The 22,966-nt window shown below is 37.8% G+C and overlaps 3 protein-coding genes across 5 annotated transcripts; 2 read left to right on the top strand and 1 right to left on the bottom strand.

Annotated features, from left to right (window-relative positions):
• Positions 1 to 2,575: 2,575 nt before the first annotated feature.
• Positions 2,576 to 3,273, bottom strand: LOC129723067 (ATP synthase subunit e, mitochondrial). Its single transcript, XM_055677024.1, has 3 exons — positions 3,118 to 3,273; positions 2,821 to 2,977; positions 2,576 to 2,754 (listed from the first exon to the last, which is right to left on the bottom strand). The coding sequence occupies exons 1-3, from the start codon at positions 3,160 to 3,162 to the stop codon at positions 2,708 to 2,710; spliced, it is 249 nt and encodes an 82-aa protein (XP_055532999.1). The 5' UTR covers positions 3,163 to 3,273; the 3' UTR covers positions 2,576 to 2,707.
• Positions 3,274 to 3,499: 226 nt separating this feature from the next.
• LOC129723907 (complex III assembly factor LYRM7) lies at positions 3,500 to 4,218 on the top strand. The gene is made up of 4 exons (XM_055678403.1): positions 3,500 to 3,644; positions 3,700 to 3,843; positions 3,898 to 3,979; positions 4,053 to 4,218. The coding sequence occupies exons 1-4, from the start codon at positions 3,624 to 3,626 to the stop codon at positions 4,163 to 4,165; spliced, it is 360 nt and encodes a 119-aa protein (XP_055534378.1). The 5' UTR covers positions 3,500 to 3,623; the 3' UTR covers positions 4,166 to 4,218.
• Positions 4,219 to 6,722: 2,504 nt separating this feature from the next.
• Positions 6,723 to 22,737, top strand: LOC129721136 (ras-related protein Rab-8A). Of its 3 annotated transcripts, none has more exons than XM_055673320.1 (6): positions 6,723 to 7,084; positions 7,143 to 7,388; positions 14,254 to 14,453; positions 14,610 to 14,702; positions 22,358 to 22,471; positions 22,535 to 22,737. In XM_055673320.1, exons 2-6 carry the CDS (start codon positions 7,265 to 7,267, stop codon positions 22,661 to 22,663), a joined length of 660 nt encoding a protein of 219 aa, XP_055529295.1. In that variant the 5' UTR covers positions 6,723 to 7,084; positions 7,143 to 7,264; the 3' UTR covers positions 22,664 to 22,737. The 3 variants fall into 3 exon arrangements, with proteins under 3 accessions (XP_055529295.1, XP_055529294.1, XP_055529293.1); XM_055673319.1 differs by having other exon boundaries at positions 6,723 to 7,063; XM_055673318.1 differs by having other exon boundaries at positions 6,723 to 7,388.
• The last annotated feature ends 229 nt before the right edge of the window (positions 22,738 to 22,966 follow it).

Genomic DNA, 22,966 nt, shown 5'->3' on the forward strand with positions numbered 1-22,966 from the left:
CCGCACATACATATTATTGAAAATACCTAAATTTTTCGAGAAAATCATTTAAACAATTACTAACCTTTGATGATTTCTGCTGGTTAGTAGTCTGAATACAGATATTTGCAGAAAAACCGTTATAAAATACTGTTTAACACTCGAAAAAAAAACCTAATTTTCTGTAGGCCAAAAATATTGTGCATGCAGAGAAAAATCGGAAGAGAAGAGTCGCTCGTCTGACAAAGATTTTCCAGCGAATTTTGTAGTATTTTAATATAATGTAGTCTTTGATTTAACATAAAATGTCCCGAAATATGCGACTGTAATATTTCCTAATAGTTTTGATTGTTTTCTAGTTGCAAAACTATGTCTATTTAATCAAAGAACGTTAAAACTGCATTGTACTGTGCGAGAAATAATCATACAAAATGACATCGCTAGAAATCTTCGCGTCGCTGGACTCACCAGCGAATTGCAGAGTAGTGCTGCAGCGACAATAACATCACCACCATGAATGTACACGTGTTTTTTGTTTATGTTTATTATTTTGACTGTTTGACGTTTCGTGTCGCATACTTTGTCTCAAATAGCTTCTAGTGCCTCTAAGATAAGGTGCCAGAGAAGTTTGTACTATTTTTCAACGTAATAGTCAAGATTTAAACGGGTATCCATTTTACCACCTTTATTCATTTTACCCACAATTCCCCTGTACTAAAGGCTCAAGCACAATGGCAAAAACATCATATCAAGAAGACTGGCATCTCTGGATCGATCCCATACAAATAACAAGCGTCAAATCAAACAGCGCATTCCATCCATTAAAGGTGGAAGTTTGCATGGCTGCGAAGACAGAATGGGCGTATGTGGTGGTCCAACCTGTGCGATCGGCTCCAAGTATGATGACAGCTCTACAAGGTATGCTACATTTTTGTCTATCCACGCACACAAACAAATCTCGTTATGAAAAATTTCGCGTTTTGTATGGAATTCAGAACATTTTTGGAAATTTCTCGTTTTATGTTGTTTTATATCTGATTTTTTTAGTTGGAGAGTGAATCTCCAGTTGAAACACACTAGAAATTGATATTAATTTAGATTTAGTGTGAAAAATTGCGACAATATGTCGAAATAAAAATATAAAAATGCTATACTTCTAATAGTTGTAGCATAATCTTAGTCATTGTCATAGCTCATGACTTTTGTTACTGTATGAAACATAAGCGACTCTATTTAGCAGCGCTATTAGAGTACAAGAAAAAAACGAAAATTGCAAAAAGGTTACCGGCAAATTGGTGAAAAACAACATATTTTACCTAAACCGCAGCATGTTTATGTATTCCCCACAAATAAAACATGTTTCAACATCATTTCTATAACTTTTCAGAAAAGTATGTTTTATAAGTTTTGTTTAAAATGCAAAATCATTTCAAATTTCATACAAAATTGGAAAAAGTTCATAACGATCACTAATACTAATGCATCGACGTGAATAGCATACCTTGTAGAACTGTCATCATAATTGGCGATCGGTTTGCATTCGCATTGCATTGCACTCACACTAGCATGCCTCAGTTACACTTTTACTCGTAAGACTGCGCTGCCAAAACTGTCGCTCAGTCTCAGGCAGAGTTCCCAGTCTTCTTGATATGATGTTTTTGACAATGAATACGTTTGCGTTGCGTTGACGTTAATTTGACAGAAAATGTATGGGCTAACTGTCAAATTACCGCAAACGCAACCGCAACGTATTCATTGGGGGTCTTCACATCGAGCTCGTATACGAATACCCAGCCGTAAACTGTGTATCTTCCATTACTCGTCAATGGAGGAGAGTATTTTTACGGCTGGGTATTTGTTTACGAGCTCGACATGAATACCCATATTGTGTTTAGGCCTTAACAACATCTGTCTTGTGCGGTTGCATTGCATAAATATTACCGTATCGATGTTTTATCGATATCATTACATGGTTTATCATCGACGCGATCGCCACATAGCAGGAACGTTACCTCTTATGGTTAAATGACGGTTGCAAGTTTTACATCCTTTGAAAATAAGATGAACGTCTGTTCATTGTGGTGACCCTTCAAAAGGGTGACATCTGTGAGATTAATTTTCAATTAGGTGGAAGTCGAGATGAAACCTTCGAAAATTATATAAATTTGCTTCTAAAAATATAATTTAAAAAAAAAAACCTGACTGTATAATTATCTTTTCAGAGTTGAAAATAAAATTGTAAATAATGAGGAAAACTCCTGAAACCTTAAATGCGCACTGTTGTTTTAAACAACTCTGGGAATAACCCTTCAAGTCAACTGTAGTTTTTTTCAGAAACATAATTTATTGGAAGTTAGAACATAAGAAACATAATTTATTAGAGTTTCAAATAAACAAATAGTGAAGCCTAGATATTTGTTCTGATTTTTTTAAACAACTAAAATACATTTATTTTAAAACGTTATTGGCAATGTTGTTCAAAATAAACACTGCACATTTGAGGGTTAGAAGTGTGTACTTTACACAATGGGCGTAAATTTTGATTTTTTTTTGTGCTTCCACGGAAGTACGTTCTTTGAAACATAAACAAACTGCATTAGAGAACCAATAAGTTTTTATTCACTTGCGATAATTCCATGGGAGCAGTTTTCTATTGTTTCGCGATCGATTTACGGTATGTGTACGTTGGTACGATTAAAAATAAAGGACTAACAACTCACGTTACAACCTACTTCTTGACAGGGCCTGAAAGTTCAGCGAGTGCCTTGGCTTCCTCTGAAAATATAAAACACAATAATGAGTTTTGGTTCTATTGTTTAAGAGTAGTACTGTATCACTGACCTGCAGCACTGCGTTTCTTCTCTTCGGCCAATTTGGCATCACGAACAATCTTCTGTTGGGCTTCGATTTCCCGGATACCGACTTCCCGCTTAGCCAGACGCGACTGGTGGTACGCTCCATAGGCAACTCCAAGAGCAAGGAATGACCACCGTCCAAACTGTTAAAGCATCGGATTATTAAATGTTTGAAACCAACCAGCATAATTTACGGTGGTTATCCAGATTACCATTACATAATAGTAAGGCGAATACTTTTTTACAAAATAACGCTGATCGAGAATTGAGAACTTGTACTTACCTTAATCAGCGGTGAAACGCGAACCGGTGCAGCTAGATCGGCCATTTCAGGTGGATAGTTTTGAGATAGTTTACCAGAAAATGAATAGTTTCTTTTTGCTTCTCAAAATTTCCACACTGCGGAGACGGTGAATGCTTTGACAGAACTGTTCAATGTTTGACATTTCTGCGATTTTTTTTTCGCCCGATGAGAATCCCGCCGTATCCCGAGTGATAGAACATAATTATATAGGTGGATTATGCATTTTCTAATGCAGGCTAATTAATGAATTTCGAATGAAACTTTAACTCAATTTAACAATTTGAAAATTTAAATGAATTGTGACGGGGAGTCCAACCTGAAGAAGGAATTTTGAATCCTATCTTTACGACAAAAGTGACCCGTGAGATTCGCCCGCCTCATATTTCGTTCTCCCCTTACTCAATCGACTTGACGTTAGACAAATATTATCAAAACAAACTCACCGGAAGAATTTTATTGTTGCGATCCAGTTTAAAATTTCAACAATGAGCTCCCTACGGAAAGAGGTATTTCGATGAGATTTACATCCTTATTAAAGCACTGATGTGAAATTCGCTGCAGGCTCTAAAATGGTACAAAACTCTGCAACGCACAAAGAACCAAGTTTTCAAAGGAGATCAGCGAACCATTGAAGCCGCGCGGCAGCGTATTCGCGAGGAGTTTATAAAAAATAAGGATCTGTCGAGTGAAAAAGACATTCAAGAGGTTCCGAAGTGTTACTTTTATTTTAAACTATCCTTAAAAATATCATTCTTGCAGAAAATCAAAATTGCCAAAGACGTGGATGTAGAACTGCGCAGCACAGTGGTGCAAGCTGTGAGAGTAGACGAGAATCGTTACCGTTAGTATCGAAGCACGAACAGTAACTTTAAGTTTGGTAAACAATTAACAATAAACGAATTTTGATTTTACAGAAGCCCGTATTACAAAGGATACTAAAAAGCTGGAAAATGTAATGTTTGATCCCAACGCAGAGCTTCCACCTCCGAGAAGTAGAAAGTGTAGCGATAAAGGAAAGAGAACCTGAAATGAGTCTAGTCAAAATTGTATGTAAATAAATTAAGTAGTTTGTTATACAAATGTCTCTCCTTCTTTTTATTTGTCAATGATAATTATCAAAGAAATTCTAAAAATCGTTAAAAGAGGGACGCAAAAGAATAAGAGCAGAATAAATGCTATTTCAGTGTCGATTTCAGATGTTGGTGATAACGTTTTTTTCTGAGCTAAAATTAAATTTTCATAAGTGTACCCAAGACCGCAAAGAACAATTCAGTAGTTTCCGCTTCGTATAATATCGATAACGGCTCCGGCTGCGTCCCTCTGGTCGAATAAAGAAGAAAGAACGGAAGTATTACAATCGTTGTCAGAGACCGAGTTTACTTCTGCATCTCTAACGACTGTTACGAAAAGGAAGAAAACTTTCGCCACCGTGGTAAGTGACGGATTTTTATATTTTTACGCTTGCTTATTTATAAACTTTACTGCTCTTCTTTACCGAGCCTCGTCAAAGCGGACTGTGTAACCTTGAGGCTACGAGCTCCCGTAAATTTTCAAAAGGTACATATCCATTTCTTTAATTCATGGTAGTAAAAGTTCTGTTCACTAAAATGTTTATTTTTGAAATTTAGATGAGCCTAAACATCCATTTATTCATTTTAAATTATAAATTCGCAAAATGACTCAAACAAAAAACTTGGACCGGACTCCTCAACTTTGTCGTTGAATATTCCATTCGAATGTTCGCCTCAAAAGTTCAACAAAATGTTAGCAGCTCTTTGAAACCCGAACAATACTCCTGTAAGATTGAAAAAATCTATATGAAATCTTTTGCTAGCAAATCGGCATATTTGATACTTTTGATTTTCCGAGTTTAAATGACTTCCCAACAAAAAATGTATTTTTACCGATGTCCGTGGAATATACATAGATTCTATGTTGCAAACTTGTATATGCATTATTCCTAGATGCAACCCATTGATTTTATGACATGACTGTTGAGGTTTGTTTGTTATGAAAAGTCTTTAATATTTTTCTAATAATATTAGATTGAACTTTTTTTTGAAAATTTCGGTTTGTATTTTCAAGAATGTCATTAGAGAATTTAATAAACAGTAGACGTCTTACATGGAAGCCTTGAGTAACTTCAGACAAAAATTACAAACAAAATTTCGTAAATAGCTTAGTTATTTTTCATGAATACGGGAGATTTTCCATCTGCTTCAGGACGTAAAACCGTTTGACGGAGAACGGATACAGCTCCTAAATTATTTTAAGTTTCTAAAAAATTAGTATAGTTGTAGTGGCGAGAATGTTTATCAAAGCGATTTTCTTACGTTTCTTACACGCTCTTTTTTGTTACTCTAAAGTGAGTTAGATATCACCCACTTTTGAAAGAAGTGGAGGTACCCTAATTAGGGTACTTTTACGGTTACTCACTTCTGAGTAAGGGCGTCATACGTCAAAAACTGAGTAGAATCTACTCTGTTCATGCAAACCAGAAATTAACGAAAATGAGTACAAGTTACCCAGTTTGCCTAAATATGGAAATTTAATGATTTCTGTTTTTTGTAAATCTGACTCAATAAATAAAATAAATTCAGAACAATCAAAAACACAGATTTATTTTTCATCGATACATTAGAAAATTTACTAAATCATTCCCGTGTCTTCATTGAATGCGGCACCCAACCGGTTGACAGTTGCCCGTGAACTGTGACTTACTTTTTTGTGCCAGATAATCCGTCATCATTCGTCACCTAATACTGCGAAGGATTTAAATTGCATCGATTGTTGAGCACTGTACATCAATACAAATGTTTCCGTTTGTTAGCACGAATAAAAGTCCGGCTTTAAACGGCATCGTAGAACATACAACATGCGGTTGTTCATTTTGAAGAGATCTTTTAGGTGTTTTCAAATCCTCTGCAATACTGATGTTGGGCTGAAATTATTAATTGATTAAGAAATTATTGATTTGATGACAGATCAGATACTTACTGCTAGCCAACGAATAAAAAGCGACACCAATTGTTCTTCGGAAACCGATAATATTGCTGTTGAAAACTTTTGACATATACATATACTCAGGGGTGAGTAAACATCATGGATAATAACTCAAAACTGAGTAAACATGGTAATTATGAAAATTTGGGTTAATGTTACTCAATTGTCCAGTACTCGATTACTCACTTTTTGACATTTTGCGTAAAAATACCAAACTGAGTAGATCCTAATCAGATTAGAGTTAAAATAAAGCAGCGTGTAAGTCCGTGGCAGCTGTAGTTTTGAATTGGTTCACACAATCGCATCAAAACTACTTATACATCTAAATATAATTTACTTATTTTACTGGTCCAGAATAGTTCATTCTCAAATCCAACATCGAGACGGATAGATTTTTCTTTGACTGCTTCTGTTCCTTTGGTATACAATCAATCAAAAATATTCAAAAAACTGTTTTCAGTTTCAAAACAATGCAACAATAGTTATGCTCTCGGTCAAGAGAGGGGTGGGCTTCCTTCTATTTTCACATACTTCATTGGTGGCGGATGCTAAACAGATGATGTAACGCATGCGCCCAATTTGTATTGATTTTTCATAAAAGTTGTTTGTTGAATCATACCCATCGTCCATTGCTGGTGACGAATTTGAGCAAGAAGCAGCAGCCGCGACCACTTTCCCACTCACTGCAGGATTTTCAGTCTCAACGAAGGATATTTTTCCGATTTTATTGAACGTTTTCTTTTTGTGTTGAAAGTTGGGTAAATTTTGTGGTGCAACTCGATTTGAAAATGTGAACGGAATAGTTTTGTGTTTCGTTTCCTATGAAAGGTGAAAATTCGTGACTCAGTTTACTGCTGCTGGGAGTTGTTTTCAGGCGATTTGCCAGTTACTGGAGGTTGGCAAACAGTCAATCGATTTTGCAGTTAGTGATAAAAGCAACATTGTGGGAATTGAAATCAATCCCAACGTTAGCCAAGCAGTGATTTAATTATTTACTTTAGCATCAACGAATAAGGCTTCGCGTGGACATCAGGGAAAACCGAAAAAAATCTTTCGTCACTTTTGGTTCCTAGCGAAAGGATTTCAGGGATCCACTCCATACGGCGGATAGGGGTCAGCTGGGATGGCACTGGATTTTGCAGCAACCTATAAAGTGCTGGTTCTGGGCGATTCCAATGTCGGAAAGACGTGCATTGTTCATCGATATTGTGATGAACGATATTATGACACATACATTTCAACCATCGGTAAGTTACCTGCAGTGGATCAAGTTGTGTATGCTGTGTGGGTGGAAACACTAACGCGTAATGAAAATTAGTTTACAGAAAAACGAATCCTTTGTGTTTAATTATGTCAATAGCGAAGCGTTACAAAAAATGTTTACAATGTTTGAATTCTATAGAAGGGCAATGAATTAATACTCATTCAAAAGCAAATTTAACCGAATAAACCACAAGTTGACAATGATGATGAATTTCCTCAGCACAGTCAATCAATGAAGGCTAGAAATGAGTTCAAGTAATCAAAATCATGTACAAACAATCTGCCAGCTTTTGGGTTACGTTTACTGATTTTCAGGACGTCAACTCATTGCTAAGATGGGGAATTTGAGAACCTCACGGGGCTTAAGAAATATTGTTTGTCTGCAAGTAAAAAAATTGTTGTTGCAGGAGTTGTTCAAAAAGTGTTTTGTTCCATCTGGTTGACACACCAGAGGAAATATATTTTGTTTACTGAGAGTTTACTCTGCTTCTGCCATGAGATTTGCACGGGATGAGTAAAGCAAACGCTTTTATTAACACGGCTTATTGTGCGAAAAGCATAACGTAATAGTAATCCGGTAAATGTGAGTAACGTGTGCATAAAAAAGTGCTTTTTTCGGCTGGTGATAAAAAAACTAAGACTGATAATTGAGTTTGATAAATTTCTAATGGAAGGTAATTATATAAAAAAATCTATGCCCTTGCGAGAGGCCTCCTGGCAGTTTCGGAATATTTCGCGACAAAACTGTTGGAGTAGATCCGACGCTTCAGGTTGTCCAGAAATGAGACGATGAGACGCAGCTGAAGAACGTTGGGCGGATCCGCCGACTCGAGTACCAAATCGATATACAGCCGCTTCATCTCACCGAATAGTGAAGCCGACGCCAGATCAGTCAAGAACACCGCGTTATCACCTTTACAGTTTTTCTTGATGAACAACGCAACTTCCGGCAGGCAATTTGTACAAAAAATTTCCCCATTCACGGCCAGTCCGGAGCGAAGGAAGAACGGATATGACATCCTTTTCTCGCTGCCACAGCAGCACCTTTTTGAGGAACTTGGTGTGTGAAATGAACTTCGCCTTGGAGCTCACTTCTTTCGTGAGAGAAGTAAAATACGAAATACCCTGCCAGTCGTTGCGATCTAGGGTGAGATAGGTCTCGTTGTCCATCATCACCGTCACGTCGCGATTCGCCCTGAAAATCGGCTTGACCTTCTTATTTAGCCGCTGCCGCTGCGTCATTGCCAGCATCTTCTGGATTGCCGCTTCCTGACATGTATGACCATGTACTTTTTCACTATTTGGCCGCTTGAATCGACCTACCGGCCAAGCGCACGCAGCGATGTAGTCACTTTTTCCTCGGTCTTCCTCTCCAGCTACTTTTAGAGCTTCTTTCAGGGTCTTCGGCCAATGTTGTCCAATAGTGAGATGTTATAAATTCCGGAACTGGCGTAACTGGAGTCCACGAAGTGCCGCACGATGTCCGTTTTCGTCGCGGCGGGGTACCGTTCTTTGAGTGCGCACACTTCTGAACGGAATAGCTTCACTGTTTTCATTACTTACTTACTTTTATGGTGACAGATCGTTGAGATCCTGTGCCGAAACCAGAATATGTCTCCACAAAACTCGGTCTTGGGCTGCTACTCTCCAGTCCACCCTCGTCGACAGCACACAGCCAGCGCGTGCGAGGTCTGCCTCGAAGTCGTCGGCCTCTATCCGGTTCTCTGTTAAATATTATCTTTGCAGGTCGCTCATCCGCCATCCGTGCTACATGTCCAGCCCACTGTAACCTGCCGTGTTTCATCAGCTTGACAATATCAGCGTGTTTGTATACTTCGTACAGCTCGTGATTCATGCGCCTGCGCTACACCCCATTCTTCCCCAAGCGCTCGTCGATAGGCCTCCTTCTACGTCCACGATTCATGTCCGTAGAGCGCCACCGGGAGGATCAGAGTCCTATAGAGCGCAAATTTCGTACGGATCTATAGGCTACGGGACCTAAGCTGGCTACGCAATCCGTAATAAGCCCTATTCGCCGCCGCAACCCGCCTCTTCACCTCGCGACTCACCTCGTTGTCACATGTCACGAGAGTACCAAGATAAACAAATTTGTCGACCACTTCCAAAGTATCCCCATCCATCTCCACCGCAGCACGAGCCGTAGCGAGCCGTAAATGCCTCCTCAACTACTCTACGGTTAACACCAATTATATCAATGTCGTCCGCGAAGCCCAGAAGCATGTGAGACTTAGTGATGATGCTGCCGCTCCTCTGTACACCTGCCCTTCGTATTGCACCTTCCAGAGCTATGTTGAACAGCAAGTTCGAGAGCCCGTCACCTTGCTTCAGACCATCTAACGTCACAAACGCGTCCGAAAATTCGCCCGCTGTCCTGACGCATGATGTGAAACCGTCCAGCGTCGCACGTAACAGTTTAATTAGTTTTGTTGGGGAACCATGTTCTAGCATTATTGCCAAAGCTCGTTGCGTTTCACTGTGTCGTACGCCGCCTTAAAGTCAATAAACAGATGATGCGTCTGCAAGTTGTGTTCTCAAAACTTGTCGAGAATCTGTCTCAAGGTAAACATCTGGTCCGTTTGGATCGCCCCACTCGAAAACCGCATTGGTATTCTCCAACAAAGGCTTCCTGCAACGGCCTCAGTCGCGGGAAAAGGATACGGGAGAGAATCTTGTAAGCGGAATTGAGGAGGGTTATGCCTCGATAATTACTACAGTCGAGTCAATGTCCCTTCTTGTAGATAGGGCATATGGGTCCTTCCAACCAGTTCGTAAGTAGTTGTTCCTCAGATCGTACCCTTAGGATAATCTGGTGAATTGCACTACACAGCCGCTCGCTTCCAACTTTGAAAAGTTTGGCCGGTAAGCCGTCCTTCCCAGCGGCTTTGTGGTTCTTTAGCTCTTTGCAAGCATTCTTCACCTCGTCCAATGTTGGTGGGTCCATAGCTTGTCCGTCTTCCCCAATTTCTATGTTTTCATTATCACGGTTAAAGTTAGACTGATAGAGCTATCATTTTTTTTCTGCTGATTCATGGGTTACTATAATTGATGCAGCATGGGTAGTTTCGTCAGTGCTTGTGAAGGTAAACCTATGAAAATTCTGTATTTTTTGTCCATTTTTTTAATGCAAACGATACAGTAAATAACTGGCAGCCAATATAACAGCTTCTCTCACCAATACGCGCGTATAGACATGTAGGACAATTCTATTACTGGCAAACATCTTAGTATTTTTTCCGAGAAAAAAGCATGATCACATTTATACAGAAAAGGTGCGTCATAGTCAATCGTTATTCAGTCACCCGCCTAATTAATAACCATTGAACGTACCTAACAACTAGTTCGGGATCCCGACTGTATGGGCTATCGTTAAATCATATGGATTATCATCCGTTAATAATTATTGGTTATGCGGGCAGTCATGGGTTATCATCTAACTTTTGCGTGAAACAATTGACATACTGATATCTAATTAAAAGATTTGATATTATCTAAAATGTGAACTTTTAGTAATTACACTTTTTTAACGCTTAATAACTTTTTCTTTTTTGTTTGGGATTTATTAAATTTTTGTCATCAAATCTTGTGTAACCCTTACATCACCTTTATTACACACTTTCATTCACTTTTTCTTCAAAACCTAGTTGTTTTTGAAGACATTCCCTGTTTTCGGAGCACAGATTTTTTTTATTGAACGAAGTTTAGGCAAGTTTGGCGGCTCGTTGGTATTTCCATTCGTACTAACCATTCGCGGTACAGTTTCCTAGCACACTATTTGGCCACCGTCAGTTCCCAACTGTTTCGTGATTCATCTGTGGGACTGCCCCGGATTTTTCACGACTGCGCCCATATTTTTTTGTTGAAGCACTTCTTGTTTTACAGACAACATGACAGATTGTGATGAAATTTTGCAGATTTGAAAAGAAAACATACTCTCTACTAATTTTACCCAAAATTTCCTCAATTTTCACCCATTTATAACAAATGTCAATTTTTAGAATATTGAAGAGAGAGAGAGAGAGAGAGAGAGAGAGAGAGTAACCTTAATCATTGACTATTATGTAATAATGTAACAAAACAGAATTACGAAAAAACATTGGTTGTTGCGCTTACGTCACTCACTCTCAATACGGGTTGCTTTGTAATAGGAGAGAGAGAGAGAACAACGTAAAAGATCAAGTTTTTTTTGTCCTTAGCAATACCGCTTACCGTGCAATGCACGTGCTTTTTGAATAAACCGTAGCGGTGTTCAGTCTCTGGTCAATTTGAGTACAACATTAGAATTGTTGTAGACATAAACATTAGGGTGGCAATGGCAATCGACTTTTCGAATTTTGTTTAAGTGTAGATATTGAAAATTATGTCTTCTAGAAAAACTTATACGACGCGACGCGAGACGAGACACAACACTTATTGTTCTTACTACATTAAAATATATCCACATGATTCACAAACCAGGTATAGTCACAAATTCCATTCCCATAGAGAGGACTTCGAAGCAGCCTTCTATTGCGTAGTCTGAAATGGTATAATTTCTTAATATCCTTTCGCCGGAGTAAATTTCTGATACTTAACACCTTCTCTCGCAGGAGGAATAACGACGACCGCATGGCTGCAAAATAAGTAGGTGACAAAACAGTAGCAATAAAGTTTCCTTTTTTGGTAACTTTAGGTGACAGAAACATTGGCAAGAGTTATAAGGCTAGAGAATGACAGGAAAAAAAAAATCGGAAAATTGAATTGTTTCTCACCGGGGTTTCAGAAGATTAGGTTTAAGTGAAATTTGTTTAATAAAATCAATGAACAACAGACTTGATTCCGGGCGTTCGTTGTTTTCTCTGTACGTACGGGCACTTATAGCCTTTGTAATTGGACTTCCGGAAACCGTGCCTCAAAGTCGTCAAAGTTTCATTTTTTTGACTGTTGAGAAAAGCAAAAAAATTGTCGTAGAAATGCAGTAATCGTTAAGATCTGGTGCTTTCTCTAAGAAAAATTTTGAAAAGTTTTTTCAACAATACACCAGATCTTGAAGTTTCATGCATTTCTAAGTAAAAAATTGATGTGAAACCTTGACCCGTTTGAGGCTCCACAACCCAAAGTGCGATTGAGCTGAAATTGTCTATAAGGTTTTTTTTTCAAGAAGACAAAAATATTGAACCTTACTGCTAAACGAAATTTGAAGGAAAAATTTCTCCCGTACGTTCCATTAGCACCCTAACATGAAAATAATTGAAAATCGAAGGCTCTGGGGGGGTTGGACACTACGCCACTGGTTTGAACCATAAAATCTATATTTTGATTTCTGGTCGATTGTCGAGATTAAAGTTACAGCAAACTTCAACTATAATATACAGATTCACATCCTAAATGAGATTGTAGAAGTTAAGCTTGTTACGAGCAAACCCGTCGATAACCGTAATTATGAAACTCTAGAAAGCGCGCACTATATGTACATTGCATCGGAAAGGGTGGTGCAGGAAAGTAATAATAATTTAACTTAGGCCAATGAATGACATCTAAATATGTTTAGTTCTTGCTTGTCCCGTTTTTCTCAAGGCTTAATATATCTAATCTGCTCTTAGCATTGGATGAATCCAAATTGCGAAATGAACTGTGAAATTTATCTTCGAGATTGGTTAATATTTCAAATTTGTGTCCTACCATAAAAGGAGACATTGTAATACTATTAGATGTAGAAAATTGCTGGTAGTATGGTTTCGATGTTGAGCTGAGATTTGAATGTTTGCCTTCAACTGGAAAGAAATTTATGCTGGAAGTTATTGCTCATATTCTTCATATTCATCCTATCCTGAAAAAATCTTCATATTTTTACTACATAAAATTTATTTTAACCGCACTTTCATTTTATATGAAACCACTGCACTTTTTTCTACTCCAGGTTTATTTCAAACATGGGCTATATAAAATCAGATTTTCAACAGTAATTGAGAACTGTTCAGCTCACTACTTCATTCATTTTCTAAGAGAAAAAAAATGCAAACTCTACTCACTTGCTGTAGTGTTATTTCTTTGTTTACACACTCGTAGGTATTACGTTCTATCGCTGCTTGATGTTGATCCGCACGATGATTCGGAACGATGCAAACCACTCAGACAGCCATTAGCATAACCAGGCATCTCTACGTCTCTCGTGATTTTTTACACTTTTGATGCCTTAATTGCAGATGCATTCTTCCTAAAGCTGCCAGAGTGGGTGGAATTTACGCGTGAAAGGCAATTGTATGGCATAGCTATTTCTTACTTCACATCAAAATACCGGGCGGTCGCATAGAAAACTCAAAGAACTTAAAGCTCAAATGTCGATAGCTTTAGGTACATTATTGGACCTGTTTTACAATGTTTTCTCCTTTACAAATTAATCAAAATGAGGTATACGTTGATGTGCACCATCCGTGGGGAGTTTAATCTGAATCAAATTTCGCAATACATATATTGTTTTACACATGGTTTCTAGGAATACGACAAACTAATTTTTACACCACGAAGGAAGGGAAACATCTCATTTTTATTCGAAATAGCAAACTCCTGAGAAGTAGAAATAAAATAAAATAAATAATAAATGACATGTCGTTTGGAATAGTTCGGGCGATAGTAAAAATGCTCCCATCGTAAAACAGCGATAGGTTTTGTGTGGTGTTCTTGTTGGTTGCTAGTAATCTGCTTTTATCTCCTTGTACTTCAAGGACTTCCATCAGCAAGCATATGAGTCGATTTTTATAACAAAATCGTTATGCTGAAAAGAAAAATCGAATTACTGTTTTCTTTTATTGAAGCAAGAAATCCTGTACATGTTTTCTCTCTTCCCAACAGGTATCGACTTCAAGCAAAAACTAATAAACTTGGACGGCGTACCAATTAAGCTGCAAATCTGGGACACCGCCGGACAGGAGCGGTTTCGGACGTTGACCACTGCCTACTACCGTGGTGCCATGGGTATCCTGCTAATGTACGACGTTACTAGTCTAGAGTCATTCAACAATTTGTCCTACTGGCTACGAAACATTCAGGAGGTATGTTTGCAATCGTATTGTACCACCCGTTCCCACAGGTTGTTTGCTGAAGCTCTTTCTTTTTTCCCCTTTATTTGGCTGACCATTTAATTTTCATGACTCTGAAGGCAGCGGAAAATGAAATTGGTTGAATTATTGTGTGTATTTTTTTTGCAGAACGCATCGCCGGACGTCGTAAAGGTGCTGGCGGGCAATAAGTGCGAATGCAACCCACCCCAACGAGCTGTGGATAAAGAGCGGGGAGAGAAGGTATGTTTCATATTAATTACAGGTACATTTTTTGCAATAATTATTACTTCGTGAAATTATTGATTTCATAGGGTTTATTAGCTGTATACAAATATTGAAGCATTTTAGTAGTCGCATCTGAAACGCGTATGTTCATTTTTCTAAGCTGATTTGGGTGTAGGCTTAGAAATCGATAAAACGTGATTTCATTTCATATTTTTACTTTTCTTTCTTCGTTGCTGTGTATCGTAAAAGGAAGAAAAAGTCACGTTGACTAAACGATTCCAACGATTAGAGAAAAACATGCAGCATCACGCTGACCTATTACGATTTTTTCCTTGAGTTCGTATTTATTTAATCTCTATTACCTTATAGTAGATTATTTTCTAAGTTATACCAGTTGATAAATTTCACCAAAATTCACTTAGATTTCCAATCAATTTATCAGTTTGTTTCTTTTTTTAAACCCATATCGTTGACATATTTTTTTCTTGCAAAGCTCGACAGCTTAATGCGTTTGGAAATCTCTGCCACCTTTCATCTTCTAATTGCCGTAGAGTAGGTGATCCAGTTATGGCTATATCGCATATGCGCTATGGTACCAGTTATTGCAATACTCCATTCAAACTGTATAGGCAATAACAGGTACATTTTTTAGGTATTGCCATAACTAGTACTCGTCCCCTATAATATTCCAGTTCAGGAAACTGTTTAAAGTCTGCCTTGCTGTAAGTTTCATCATTCTGTCACTTCGTCAGCATCTTCACATACAGCATTCGCGATCGTTTTCTGGCCGACCCTTTTTGTAAGTCGACAGGGCGACTCGTTTTTTAGCTCGATTCATAGTTGTAGACGACATTTCCAAGTTGCTTGCGACTTCTCGGACGGAAAGGTTAAGATTCCGCATGAAACTCTTTTCGTTGTTTTTGCGGCCTAGAAAGGCCTACAACTAGATTTCCCCCCGATCCTATTTTCCTAGCACTCGGGCAGTCGACAAACGTTTTGACGTGGGACACGTCTTTGTTTACTATACTGGGATGCATTCTGTAAAATTAGAAATGAAACGGGCAAATGTTGCGTCAGATTTCAAACGTTAATAACAGCATAACCACATGATGGATAATAATAACCAATATGTTGTTGGATAGATAAAATGTATAACAATTTTGTAATATGCTAATTATCACTCTAATTTCATTGCTAAGCGGTAAAATTGATGAAAAATTTCAATAACAAATTTACGTCGATAGTGAACCAATTACATGCGAGCATTCCTAGCACAGACAACGTGAGTGGACACCATCCGTTCCCTGTGATATTCCCTGTATCAATTTCGAAATAAAAATCGACAGAGTCTCCCCGTCCCAATAGGTCAATTTATTTTTGCTTCCATGAGCTTAGACTAATGTGATGTCTCGAAGGTACAAGTTTTCCTAAAAGTTTGAAACAATACCCATCCTTGAACAATTTCTAAACCTGCGTGTTAGGTTCTGAAGAACCTAATAAAAACTGATGTCTTGAAAGAAAACATGCCGGTAAAAGCAACAGTACCAGTGGAGTAACGAACCGCAGGTCTCTCGTCTTCTATAATTGCAGTGGTACTCTTCTATTCGTACATTTCAGCGGTACACTTCTATTCGTACTGCAGCGGTACTATTCGTATTGCAGTGGTACACTTTTGTTCGTACATTTCTATATGTATGCAATTGAGGAAAAACTGCAATGCTGCTGTTGATGGTGATTGAAAGTTTATCTCATAAATATGATTGCCATAAATTACTCAACAAGAATTGTAAATTTTTGCAACGGATATTTATTTAATTTTATCTTCGATATTCACTAAATAATCTTGACCGGATAGTATCGAAAGAGTAAATTCCTAAATATATACATTTATAGAAGAGTAAGAGCCTGCGAATGCTTGTGATTTTTTTTTTGTTTATTCAGTGAGATTCGTACAGAATCTCTTTAACATTTCAAAATTGTTAGATGATATATGATTATTCTAAGCTTTACCATAATAAACGTATATTTCCTGTCTCCGTAATACAGCGAATGTAGTTAAATAAAACAAAACCATTCATTATGATAACGTAAGTATTATTGGATTTGGTTTTTGAGGATATAGAGTTAATTCTGACTTTGACGCATTACGAGAAATTCTTTGTGCTTCTTCAACAAGCACGATATGCTTGTGCCTTGTCAAATACATATTTTTTGCACAAAAAAATACTACAGGCATAATATCGCCAAATATAAATGATATTCTTTTGAGTGTTGTTGAATATATTCCAAATATTGATTTCCAGGGAGGCTGAAAATAAAAATACGTACAGTCGCTGAGCAAACACATTGATTCTGTCTGCAGACTCTGTATATTTTGTAACAAAAAATCCCCTAATTACAGTGTTTAGTCCCACGTCACCATTTCATACAACCCTAGGGCTGTATACCTTGTAGTATTTCAAACACTTTTATTTCGATGGGGACGGTTGATTTGGCCACATTTACTAATTTTGCAAACATGACGTGCGAGTGGTTCGGAGTTTTGCGATGCGCGAGCAAAATTTCGATGCGTTGCTACTCTTACTTGGAAGCCATTTTCACAACTGAAGAGCAAATGTCGAAACGCACACTCAGAGAAAATATTACCAAGCGAACACATAAAAACAATGTAAATTTACGTAAACCTGAATGTTTTCACTGGTTTAGGGAAATAATACGCAAAAATTGGTAAAAACCTTTCAACAGCTTAATAAAATGCGAATACAGTCATACCTCGATATAATGGTAATGCGCCTATATCTGAAAATCTACCAAATGGGAAGAATCATGTGAACGCAATTTGTTATTGTATCTTTGAGTATCATTTACACTCTTGATTTTACATTAAACAGATTTCAAAAAAGTTAATTCAACGTCAAGATAACCCTATTTTAATATTGTAGTGGAATCGGGAGAAAAACGACATGTTGCTGACATTTTACGTGGATCAGACACCTACAAATCGATTTCAGAGACTTTTTTACTCAATATAAGACATAATTTGACTACCACTTTTAGATAGGGATTAGCGCATTACCAATAATGCTCTACTACTCGATATTATTTTGCTTTGTGAAATATACTGAAACCATGCCGAAACCGTTTTCGTAGAATAACCGTTTTGAGCTCAGTTTTTGCCCGTTTTAAGATCTCTTTTTTTTAAGGTGGGTAGAAAGATGCTAATATGTGGGCAACTCTTAGAATTTTGATATTTGCCTTTACAATAAAATGGCGTCAAAAACATCGAAAATTTCCTATTTCTCAAAAATTCAAAATGGCGTCATTGTTGCCCCATACCGTGAAATGGGTCCAATCTCGGGGATTTTTTTTCCTAAAAGTTCTCTCCAGCACAGGAAAGCCGATTTACGTTTTTTGATACTCAATATAAATAACACGGTAAATTGAAGCTGACCAATTTTTGGCCCTTAATTGATAGTCATCGTGAATGCGACTCGCGACTCGCGCAGGAAACCGCAGACGTTTGAAATTAAATGGCAAATCGATGGTAATCATCAGCATACGCGAAATAAAAAGTCTTCACTTATGTATGGAATCCGATTTGTACTATTGCCATTGTCCATCAATTCAATGCATCGACATCTTTGTTTTTGGCAGCCAACATCTAACGTGTAGGGGAACTGCTCCATTATTCATCTCAGCCCATATTTCATCTCATACAATATGAAAACACAATTACGCATATTTTCTTTATAAACCAATCTGCTAATCCATGTAATGGATTCTTATTAGTTCACTTTAGATTCCTCATAAAGTATGATCCTCAGAAACTAACTTAAAAAAACTAAATTTGATATTATAGTCGGGCATCTGCACTCGAAAACTCATTTAATTCAATCACCTGCCTCAGAAAATAAAATCTGCGCATTGTTCTATACCAGCGGTTCTCAACTTTTTTTGTCCGCGTAGGGTAGAGCGGGGCTAGTTGGTCATATTTGGTCAAAATGTTCTGTAACTTTTTGTAGGAAACATTATGGCAAAAACTCATTCCATGGAAATATTGTGTTAAGTCTATAGCATCTAGAAAAAATATAAACTGTTCAGAATAGTTAATGTTTTTGCGGATATTCTATGTTTTTTGAGTGGATGTCTAATTGGCCAACTAGCCCCTCAGCCGGGGTTAGTTGGTCAGTGTGTGGGGTAAATTGACCATTTATATTTCGGAAGGACAATTCAGTTTTCCTTCCTCACTGCATTTGCGGCAGCCTGTAGCGTCTTTGTTTATACGTTTGCTTTCCGAAATCCCAAACCATGAGGAAAGTAACTCATAATTGCATAAAAAAACGTGTTCCTCTTTCATACCAGACGAGAAATATATGTTGAAATCTCTCTAAAAGTTTGGTTGGGAACTAAATCAAAGACAATACGGGTTAAATTGTGAACCGGAGCCAAATTCTAGATTCGGTTCTGCAATCACAAGCACAAAACTATAGCTTCATTAGTTTTTTTTATGATGAAAGCTTACTTTCCCGAAATTTTCATCAGGTAGAAGGCATTTGTCGATGCATTATTGTACGTTATAGTTATTTTAGATCAATTACTCAGCATTTATAGTTTGCAATCAAATATTCATCAAAATGACGATGAAATGGAGATCAATATTACTAAATAGTTTATAGTTTTAAATAAATGGTTTTACTAACAAAAGCACATGCTGTTTTTGCTTGGATTAAGTTTGTATCACGAAATGCGCTGTTCCTGACATTGCATTTATGTACTAGGTTACCCGAATTCATTTATGATGTACATATGACCAACCAGCCCCGCTAGTATGTGACCAACTAGCCCCTCATGTATTAAATGTGAAAATTACTTGAAATATATGAAAATAAATTTTTGGCGAAAGTTTGCTTTACACAAATTAAAACTAACCAAAATGACTTTCATAATACGTTGAGCTATGTTTATTTCAATTTGGTTAGCTTTGTTTAGACAAAAAGTTTCAACTTGAAAACCGAGTAGAATTGATGGCCAATTTGACACCAACCTGTATTTTTTATACGTCTTAATTAAAACGGTACTTCATTTTGTCATTTAGTTTCTCTGGTTATCCGCTACATATCACCCATATAACACGATTTTTTTTGATACGTAGATTCGAAGATATTCTCATTGACCAATTTACCCCGTAACCAACTAGCCCCGCTCTACCCTACTCCTTGGCGATATTTTCCAAATCAATTGTACCCCCAAGCTTGGAATGTGGGAGAGAGTAGTACTGGATCATGTTGTGGTAGTCTAGTATAGGTTTAAAATTGAACTGTGATTTGATTGATTGCAGTCATGTATTAATAGGAAGTTTGAAAAACAAATAAAGTATGTATTTTAAAAAAAGTTGCTTTGTCCGCCATTACTGATTTTTCTCTCGCGTACCCCTAGGGGTACGCGTACCCCAGGTTGAGAACCGGTGTTCTATACGGCTACAACGGGACTCGTTCAGCAGCCAACCAAAGTTTTTTTCATCACTAGCGAACCACTTTTTATATTAATCACTAAACAAAATCACTCATTACACTAAGAATACTTTAATCTTTGGAATGTTCATCTCAAATTTCCTAAAACAAGCTTGAATTAGTTCATTAAGCAGACAGTATGTGAGTAGAGGAAGAACGAAAACTAAGCGAACTGGAAATATGATACAGATTTGGAAAAATATACCGCATCCCGACGGGTCCCGTCGGGATGCGGTATATTTTTCCAAATCTGTATCATATTTCCAGTTCGCTTAGTTTTCGTTCTTCCTCTACTCACATACTGTCTGCTTAATGAACTTGCGTGTTAACGGGAAAAAGCCGTTGTTAAAAATAGAAATTCAGTTCGAAAAAAGCTTGAATTAGCAGAAATATATGAGATAAATTTCTACAATTCCTAAATTTTAAGTATATGTATTTTCATCTGATTTCACTGCGTTGATGAAAATCAAAAGTTGCGAACTCAGTTTCTGTTAATGCGAAAAAATCATACTGAAAATGTTGAATTATTCCGACATAATTGACATAAATCTACAGCACTGTAGTGGTTACCAAGGTTACCAATTTTGCACGTAAACAACTGCAGCGGATATCTAGGTAACCTACTACAACGGGCTGCGGCTACGTTTATTCATGATAATGTGATTCATTCATGATTAACAGTGTGATAAATACGGGGGCGTCGTTAGATAAATAATTGAGCAGTGATTAAAGTTTTGAGATGGATATGGAAGCGTTGTGAAAAATGGTTTGTTTTACAAAATTCAGGATAAATCTGGCTAATTTTACTAAATATACAAGGCTAAACGATTCCATAAAAGCACGTAAGCAGATTTAGTTTATTTGTTCAATGATTTCGTGAAAATTTGGTGTTTGATCCGTGCATTCTTCGTGAATATCGGCTTAAAAAGATGAATAATGGAGGAGTTCCCATACTTAACCTAAGGTTAATCTTATAACTTTGCGCAACATTCAAGAACATATTTTCAATGATTTCAGCCTTAGCCAGGGCCAGATTTAGGGTTGTGGAGGCCTGGGGGTCATGTAATTTATGGGAGTCCCCTTTTCAGGTGCCAAAATTTTAATGGAGGTACTTATGAAGGATTTTGTTAGTTTTTTTTTTTCAAATTTCATTTTATTTGAAGTGTCATTTTTTGTGTTTTTCATTTTTTGTTTCGAGTTATGAGTCATGAGAAGAGAACTTTTGTGGGACCGGCAGTAACACTTTTGTTAAAAACGACTCCCACCGTAGACACCGGTTACAAGCAACACAAAGATTAGTTACCGTAAGGTAACACAATCCCAAGCCGTGGTGTGGCCTTTGCTGAGTAGCCTCTATTCCTCTCGATCCATGGCTGCAGTTCCCCAGCTCTGCAGTCTGCGTAAGGTCCATAGGTCGTTTTTCACCTGATCGATCCACCTTACCCGCTGTGCACCTCTCCGTCTTGTCCCTGACGGATTGATTTCACCATGTCTACCGGGCTGTCGACATCTTTCATGTCCAGCCCACCGCAACCTGCCTATCTTTGTGGTGTGTACGATAGATGGCTCTCCAAGCAGCTCCTGGTTTATTCGTACTCTCCACGTTCCGTTCTCCATCTGCAGTCCACCGAAGATGGTACGCAATACCTCCCGCTTGAAGACCGCAAGGGCACGTTGCTTCTCCGCAAGCATAGGTTGGCACTGTTTCTCGTGAGCCCCTTTCTTCCATGTACTTCGTCTTCAATGCATTGATGATCAGTACATTGATGATGATTGATGACCGTTTGGGTTCGGCCGTTAGTTCAATGTACGTATCAGTTGGACCGACTTTTGGAATATCGTGTATTCCTGTCCGGCGTCCCGCAGTTGCTCAATATTTGATCGCGGCGTTCGACTTCGGCGGGTATTCTACACCGTCGGAAGTTTTGAGCACATGCACACATCTACCAGATAGCGGTCCAAATTTTTTCGCACTGCGGTAGGTGCGAACGTTGATAATGTCGGAGAAGAACCTACCGTCGATTAGAACGTGGCCGATTCGATTAACGAATGAGAACAAACTTTTTTTCTTTACCTAAAATTTATATTTTGTTATGAAAACAGAGATATTTTTTTTAGAATTCATTCAAAGATCACATTTCAAATTCAAACTCTTCTCAGATTGCCGAAAACTTTGATATGCCATTCTTCGAGGTGTCTTGCAAGCAGAACATTAACATTGAGGAATCATTTCTTACTTTGGCCCGGAAAATTCGTGAGCAGCGAGAGCATCGAGTATGATTTTTACAGCTTTGCTAAAAGTTAATGATCATTCAATGGCTTCTTTCTACATTCTAGGGTGAAAACTTCGATGACGGTGATCGCCAGAAAGGTTTACAGGATATGATTAAAAACGGCCCCGGCTCGAACGGTCTTGGACCGTTCACGTTAGGTAGCGGAGGCGAGGGTGGTAGGTGTTCTTGTTAGAGAGTTGAATGCATCGACAGTCACAGATAAAGATCACCAAGAAAAGACTCAAGACTTGAAAAAAAAAAAACAAATACACCCGAACTAAGTTTTTCTTTAAACAACACAAGAACGTTCACTGGGGTGTGATGAAACCAATTGGGGTATACCTATATATTCTTTATGTTTCCGGAGAATTGGAAAAAGTTGCAGCTAGCAAGTGCACAAATTTACTAACGAGGTGGTATCTTTTATATGTAGTATGAGGTGTAGCATCCAACAAGGTTGAACAGACCGAAATAAACTATTATTAAAAGGTACTCA

Source organism: Wyeomyia smithii, chromosome 2, assembly GCF_029784165.1.
Source record: "Wyeomyia smithii strain HCP4-BCI-WySm-NY-G18 chromosome 2, ASM2978416v1, whole genome shotgun sequence".
NCBI lineage: Eukaryota > Metazoa > Arthropoda > Insecta > Diptera > Culicidae > Wyeomyia > Wyeomyia smithii.